Genomic DNA, 6,983 nt, shown 5'->3' with positions numbered 1-6,983 from the left:
TATCACCTATACAATACTTGTGCAATATCTAAACTTGTATCACCATTAATCTTAACACCTTTATACTAAGTTTGACATTTAACCACCATTGTCATCTTATCATTACCATGTACACCAAAGACATGCAATATATCCATTACCATTGTACCACCATATTACCATCGTAACCGTAACCACCTTGCCATTTATCACCATTACACCATATACCCACAGGTACACCCCAATGGTTACCAATATCACCAATCCTTCTTCTTTAATATATTCTCCATTAACATGTATCACTGGAGCTACTCTTTGCTTTCTTTTGTTAGTCTTCCCTTTCTTCCTTAATTAATAAATTGTTTTATTATAGCATGTACACATATATCTTTATTTTGTACTTACACTTAATTTTTTATTATTATTATTGTCGTTGTTATTATTGTTGTTGTTGTTGTTATTGTATTTTGATGTACTTTTATTATGAAACAATAGCATTGAGTTTTCTATTTGACGTTTTAATAAATTTTTAATATATTTTATAAAATCAAAATTAAATAAGTCAACAATTTTATTCCAGTTCTCCTGCCAGAGTGGACTTGAAGTGATTACGTCTGGACATTCAAGAACTGCTTGAATTTGATGTGATTCTCCACTGGTCAGTGCAGCTCCAAAATCAGCAAGATGTGTAGGATCATTTATAACTCTTTTACCAGCCTCAATGATCTGAGCCAATGACTCTCTGTGGGACAAGAGAGAGAGAGAGAGAGAGAAATAAGAATGGTCATGTAATAAAAATGAAATATTTTCTCCTCCCAATTTTTGACAAAATACCCTGTACCATATCGCCCATGGTCTTTGGCCAGATTTTGAAGTACATGGCTTTCAGCCTAATTTTGACGAACTTTAAAAATTCATAAAAAATCCAATTTTGATTCAACTCAAACTTTCTACACAACATAAGAACAGGAAGTATATTATAAAAATGGAGAATTCTCTACTTTTCATTTTAAGTGAAATTCGGCCATTGTATCTACTACATTTTAAAGCAACTTTAGAATAATCCGAAATTGTCCCAAATTTTTATTACATTTTCTGATACATCAATATTGATCTCCTTATGCTATGTATAAAGTTTCAGCTGATTCCGACTGTAAATTTTTGAGTTATGGCTGTTTTTAAAATGAGCAAATTTCTGAAAATTTCCCTGTACTATATATAGCCTATGGTTTTTCCAAAAAATTGCTCCTAAATCATCCCAAATTTTTATTACATTTTCTGATACATATTGGTGTCCTTATGCTGTGTAGAAAGTTTCAGCCAATTCCGACTATAAATTTTTGAATTATGACTTTTTGTGATAAGTTTATCAAATTCACTAATTCATTCCCAAATGGTAATGTGTATACCATAAACTCACAGCTTGTTCTGATAGTTCTCTGGCCTCCAGGAGGTTATTCGTGTGATGGTATAATGTCATTCCCAGCTGCAACTTGACTTTAGCCTCGACCCAAAGAAGAGGAGGAGAGAGAAATAGATGCCATTAGACACTGCATGGCTTCTTTGATCTTTAAAAATTTAAAAAAGCTATTAATTAATATGGGTGTGACCAGCTATACCATTAATAATAATAATTCACTAATTAATAGGAATAAAATGAAATCAGATTATAAGATAAAATGAAAAGATATTAAAAGTGATGGATAGATTGCTAATGTATGTATTATAATATAAAGTATTTGTTATTCTTTTTAAGGAAAGCCCCAGCATAACTTGAGGTAAAGCCAGGTCACATTTCTGTTTTATTAAAGACATTAGAGATTTATCAGTAACCTGAAAGAGAAGGAAAGAGAAAGTACCCAGTATATGGTAGAGTATAACTAACAATATCAAATCATTTAGACTTACCTCCACCATTTTGACAAACCGTGGGAACATTGGGTTCCTATTGAGTACCAGGAGAGGTACCTCAGGTAGAGTATCAGGTATTGATATGGTGGCAATAGCACGAGAGAGAGAACCCAAATCAACCTCATCCAGAGACCCTTCATCATCATTAGTCTTAGGATCATCTGATCCATCACTTGATTCAGAACTACTGGAGTATATATACTAATGAGAGATGATAGAGGGAGAGGAGACATTATTAATAAAATGAATATGTGCATGACTCATTGAGGTTTATAAATAAAATTTACAAAAATTATAAAAATGTTTTGTCTTAATTCAATTTAAATTTAATATAAAAACAATAAAAATCTACATAAAAATTAATTTATGCTTCCCACCTTACATCTAATTTGGTAAATTATTTTTAATCCCCAGGAAATTTTTAGCATATACAGTAGACTATCCATTAAAATTTTAATCTAATTTTAACCCAATTAATTACCGGATTACACTGATCAGTGGTACATTAGACACATTACATTATGTCCTTACTCCAGTGTGTAGGGTCCTCACTCCTTTATTTAATAAATGAGATAGTCTGGAAGTCAAGAGCTGATTCTTTGATGGTGTTCTACTAAGAGATGAAGAGAGGGAGAAAAGCTTTCTACAAGTACACAGGACAAGGAACGCCATTACAAACCACGTGTCTACTCCGTATATCTAAGCGTAAACTATAAGTATACGGAGATTATAGCCACGCCTAGTAGCTAACCACTTTCAGTTTCAGTGTGTGTATGTCAACACAGCGACAAACAATGGCTACAAGCTCTTCTTCCTCTTCTCCATTTATAAACGTTTGCAATAAAGAACTAAGTGAGTTTGTAGGTATATTTGACATTTTATAAAGTGTATTTCAGGTATTGATGAGTATCACTCAGTGTATGATAAAGTGAAGTCTATTTCTGCTAGTTGGAAATCATTCGCCATTTCATTACGTTTGAGAATAACTGACATTAATATCATAGAAGCTACCTCTCATGGAAATGCAATTTCTTCCCTGCAGAAAGTTCTAGAGTATTGGCTAATGAAAAATTATGATTATGAGTGTTATGGTTGGCCCTGCTGGAGAATGGTGTGTGTAGCTGTTAAAGAAGGAGGAGGAAATTCAGCATTAGCTGATGAAATAGCTCGTGAACATCCTCTACCAGCTATGCCACCTGCAAGATCAACTAGTTCAAAAGGTACATATATTACAGTGGCGTAGCCAGGATTTTTTAAAAGAGGGGGCAAGCTATGTGGCACGCGAAGCGCGCCGCAAAATTTTGCGGAACCACGCCCTTTTAGGGCGTGGCCACACCTATTTTTCAACATGGCGGACTTTTTGACCGATCATAGGCAACGTTGAATACCTTTTCAGCCTTATAATGGCATCATAGAAAGACTGCTTTGGCCTTTTCCTTTCATATGTAAGTTGTAGAACAGCTTTTCCTTCCAAAAGCAGCTTATTATTTGATTATTTTTAAATTTTGAGTTTTAAAAAGGGGGGGCAATTGCCCCCCTTGCCCCCCCCCTGGCTATGCCCCTGTATTAGTTGAGTGTTGTCATCAATAGTATCACTGTCAGTGTATCAGTATCTATGATAATACATTATGTGTTAGTGTAGGTTGGGTTGGGTAGCCTAATTATCTCCTTTTTTGGTATTAAAGGCCTTTCTACACTTGTCCACTTTGGATCCAGAATTGCAACCTACTAAGATAGAATCCTCTTTGGTTGTGTTCACACTAAGCCACTTTGAAGAATTAAAAGTGAATTAAACTGCATTGGCTTCTACAGGTTATGAATATTTAATTAAGACCAATCCACTTCAATCCACCTCTGGATGTGGATTGACTGATCTCAGTAGCTTCAATCCCGATTCAAGACAAGTATGAACAAGCTAATCCTGCTTTAATCCTGGATTTTGTCTTAATTCTGTATCCAAAGTGGACAAGTGTAGAAAGGCCTTAAGCTAATTGCTTGCATAGTTAAAGAAGAAGGTGCACTATAAAACTATCCACGCAACGTCATAGAATCGCTTCCGCCGGTCACCGTATAAAAGGAGGTGCCCTGGGCACAATATGGCGGCCACATTTGAAAATAACAAAATGGCTCCCGCACTGGCACTGTTCTTATCATGGCTAAATCACTAGCAAAACGCATTATAAAAACATTAAAATTAGTAAAGGCGAGAGAGTTAACCTACAAGCACAGGTAGAAAGCATGGCAAGAAGAGAAATGGTATAATTGACTTGAAGTAATAATTTTTTACATTATTATCAAATATTTATATTGTATATTCTGAAAATCTGTCAACAGCCTAACAAACTTGGTCAATAATGCTATCAGGCAGGTTATAAGTGATAGTGGCAAAGAAATAGCCCTCATTACTACATAAAAAACCAGCCCAGGAACTGCCACCACTGGGACCAGAAGGCGGCCTGGCCGACTACCAATTATCAGCCACCCTCATCAAGTAGAAGTGGTTACAGCAAGAGACCCCCACTTGGTCCTCAATCAGATCCTAGTACTGGTAGCAGTTGCAACATTCAACGATCCTATATAAATAAATATAATTTTGATAATAATTATAATAAGATAATAATAATAATAATAAATAATACCTGACTGTAATTGATCACCCTTCGGTCAACCATACAACACTATCACCAATATATGCATCCCAATAGCCGATCCTATATCTATGCACAAAATGGTTGCTCTTCGTCCCCCATTACCAATACCTTATTTTATATTAATACTAATTTCAAACACATTATAACTACCTGAAGTATTGAGTATAACTAGTATCATGTGATAGAGCCTCTAAATGACCCTCTTTCCCGACTAAATCAGCAAGTAAGTGAGACAGCATTTCCAGCGCCTTCTTCTTTTAGTGCCTAAAGACCCCTTAACTCGATCAAGCCTAACTAGAACTGGTCCTTATCTTCTTTGAGAGTAAAATGTAACTCAATTTGGTACCAAAAGCCACCATGCCCAGGGCACCGCCTTTTATACCACACCTTCTCGTTTAATGTCACACTACTGATATAGTACATGAATATTATTATCAAGCAATGAATATCATTATATACAGATTTGATTATGAAAATGCAATATTAGATTTGTCATGAAATTATTTCCCTAGCATATTGTCTCACATACACAAAATTGGCACATATATTTTTTTGTAAATTAAGGTATTATATGATATACCGTATAATTTCGCGAATTCTACCACATGTGCCATGCGGGTACTGTATTAAATTGAAATTTGTGGACTTTATTTTTGCGAATTTACTTTATCTGTGAATTTACTTTATCCACGAAATTTGCATCCCGTAAACATTATGCCCTATACGGTATACACTTATTTCATAACAATTCTACCATTAGTACTTTTGCTATTATATTTTGTATTTTTTTAGAAAAGAGTGCTACTCCTGAAACAGATGAGGTAGCTATGTCACCAGCAAGCACTGACAGAGCAACAGGTAATTTGTCGTTCAATCCGCCTTCACTATGATAGGAAAATAGCTTATACAATAATATTATAATGAGCTATTTTTATAGCTATTTTAACTATAAAAATTTTAGCTATTTTTAATAGCTATTTTTGAGCTATTTTATTGCTCATACAATAACTCAGGTAAAAATGAAACACCATGGTGTGTGGACTCGCCTGCTGAGAGATAATGTGTTACTTGTACTGCCCCCATCATGATATTATATATACATAAGATTTGAAAAAAGGATAATAGATTTTGAGTAAATTGCAACAATGCAATTGCTGCACTGATCCATAAAATAAATTATAGGTGTGGTCAGCACTTAGACCTAGCAGTGCAGTGCAGATAAACATGGCACGTGGGTAAGAATAAGAAGAAAAGCTGAAATTAATTTTAGCATCTGAAGCTCTATTCAAAGAAAGAGTAAGCACAAAAAATTTGCCTGGATATTTAAAAGAGACTGAGATAGTTTGGTTGCTCCTGGTTTCCCCAGTGCTGCCTGAAAATTTTTCGAAGAGGCTAAATCACAAACTTTATGCAACTGTAACTCGCAAATAAAAAAGATATTAGAAAATTCCCACATATTTTTTTAATCTAGGTACTTTTCTCTACCTATCAAAGCTAATCTTGACCAAATAGAGTGAAACACAAAGATTTGGCTAGGAAAAGTGGTCTATTCTTGAAAATATTCGTCTTTTGCTACCACAGATTGCTATGAAAATACAACGAAGCTAAATAAATTACCTTTTTCTGAAAGCTTAAAAAGAATTATAACTCAGGAGAGCTCAGTAAAAAAGATATTGACTAGGAGTTAACAGGAATTTTCGTGACAGAATGACAGAATGACAACCCAACTGCATAGTACCCGCCTACGCAAGCGTGACGAGTCCAATAATTGCCTCCTTTAATGCACAAATCAAACACATTACTAAATTAAATAATGTTAACTATTCATCATACCAATAACCTTTTCATGTAGTAATTAATGAAATTGCTCTATTTTCTTTTATACAGTTTATGTTCATCGTCCTGAAATAAACCATCCATTGGCAAAGAAGATATATGAGTTACAGGATGTGTTTGCTGATGCATTACAACTGACAATGGAATCCTTCTCAAATGAGCCAGCACTTCTTCATAAAATCATCAAATATCTTACAATGCATATTCATGCTCTGTTGGGCCCCATCAGAAAGAATAATCCAGCTGCAGTACAAGCAGTTAGAGAAGAGTTTAGTGATGTTGAATCAATGGATAATCTTTTTATCATTTTGCAAGATAAGTATGTATCATGGTTCAACTATGAACTGATAATTAAACTTGTTCGTGTGTTTTTGAGTGGCAATCGTACATTAAAGAGAACCTGGTCAGCATATGAAGAGAAGTTAAAGGATTATTTTATAAACAGTGGGGGACTATTGAAAGATGCTGATGCTTTAGAATTTGGAATAACAGACGCTCCTCATGGTACAAAAGTACTGATTGCTAAGGTCGATCGTGACGACTACACACTGGATGACCTATTCTTCTTTCGTAGTGCAATACCAAAAGAATGTGACATTCCTCATT

General features: G+C 34.6%; 2 protein-coding genes and 2 long non-coding RNA genes across 4 annotated transcripts in view; 2 read left to right on the top strand and 2 right to left on the bottom strand.

Annotated features, from left to right (window-relative positions):
* LOC105314511 (serine/threonine-protein phosphatase 6 regulatory ankyrin repeat subunit B-like) overlaps nucleotides 1-582 on the top strand; it is a 17,353-nt gene extending 16,771 nt beyond the window's left edge. Inside the window, exon 9 of the mRNA XM_020002742.1 lies at nucleotides 560-582. Coding sequence (XP_019858301.1) covers nucleotides 560-582 — 23 coding nt within the window. The remainder of the gene's footprint in view (nucleotides 1-559) is intronic.
* A 5-nt stretch (nucleotides 583-587) lies between these two features.
* On the bottom strand, nucleotides 588-1,545 carry LOC109586540 (uncharacterized). Its single transcript, XR_002187082.1, has 2 exons — nucleotides 1,400-1,545; nucleotides 588-721 (listed from the first exon to the last, which is right to left on the bottom strand). It is a non-coding gene; the product is annotated as an uncharacterized LOC109586540 (long non-coding RNA).
* A 50-nt stretch (nucleotides 1,546-1,595) lies between these two features.
* LOC109586539 (uncharacterized) lies at nucleotides 1,596-1,979 on the bottom strand. Its single transcript, XR_002187081.1, has 2 exons — nucleotides 1,888-1,979; nucleotides 1,596-1,812 (listed from the first exon to the last, which is right to left on the bottom strand). It is a non-coding gene; the product is annotated as an uncharacterized LOC109586539 (long non-coding RNA).
* A 3,167-nt stretch (nucleotides 1,980-5,146) lies between these two features.
* The window catches only part of LOC105314510 (ankyrin-1-like), a 7,330-nt gene continuing 5,493 nt past the window's right edge, over nucleotides 5,147-6,983 (top strand). Inside the window, exons 1-3 of the mRNA XM_020002740.1 lie at nucleotides 5,147-5,159; nucleotides 5,334-5,399; nucleotides 6,429-6,968. Of these exons, the coding sequence (XP_019858299.1) occupies nucleotides 5,147-5,159; nucleotides 5,334-5,399; nucleotides 6,429-6,968 (619 nt within the window). The remainder of the gene's footprint in view (nucleotides 5,160-5,333; nucleotides 5,400-6,428; nucleotides 6,969-6,983) is intronic.

Source organism: Amphimedon queenslandica, unplaced genomic scaffold (genome assembly GCF_000090795.2).
Source record: "Amphimedon queenslandica unplaced genomic scaffold, v1.1 AMPQUscaffold_12847, whole genome shotgun sequence".
In the NCBI taxonomy this organism is placed as follows: domain Eukaryota; kingdom Metazoa; phylum Porifera; class Demospongiae; order Haplosclerida; family Niphatidae; genus Amphimedon; species Amphimedon queenslandica.
The sequence above is the reverse complement of the archived record's forward strand: the minus strand, read 5'-3'. Positions and strand labels throughout refer to the sequence as shown.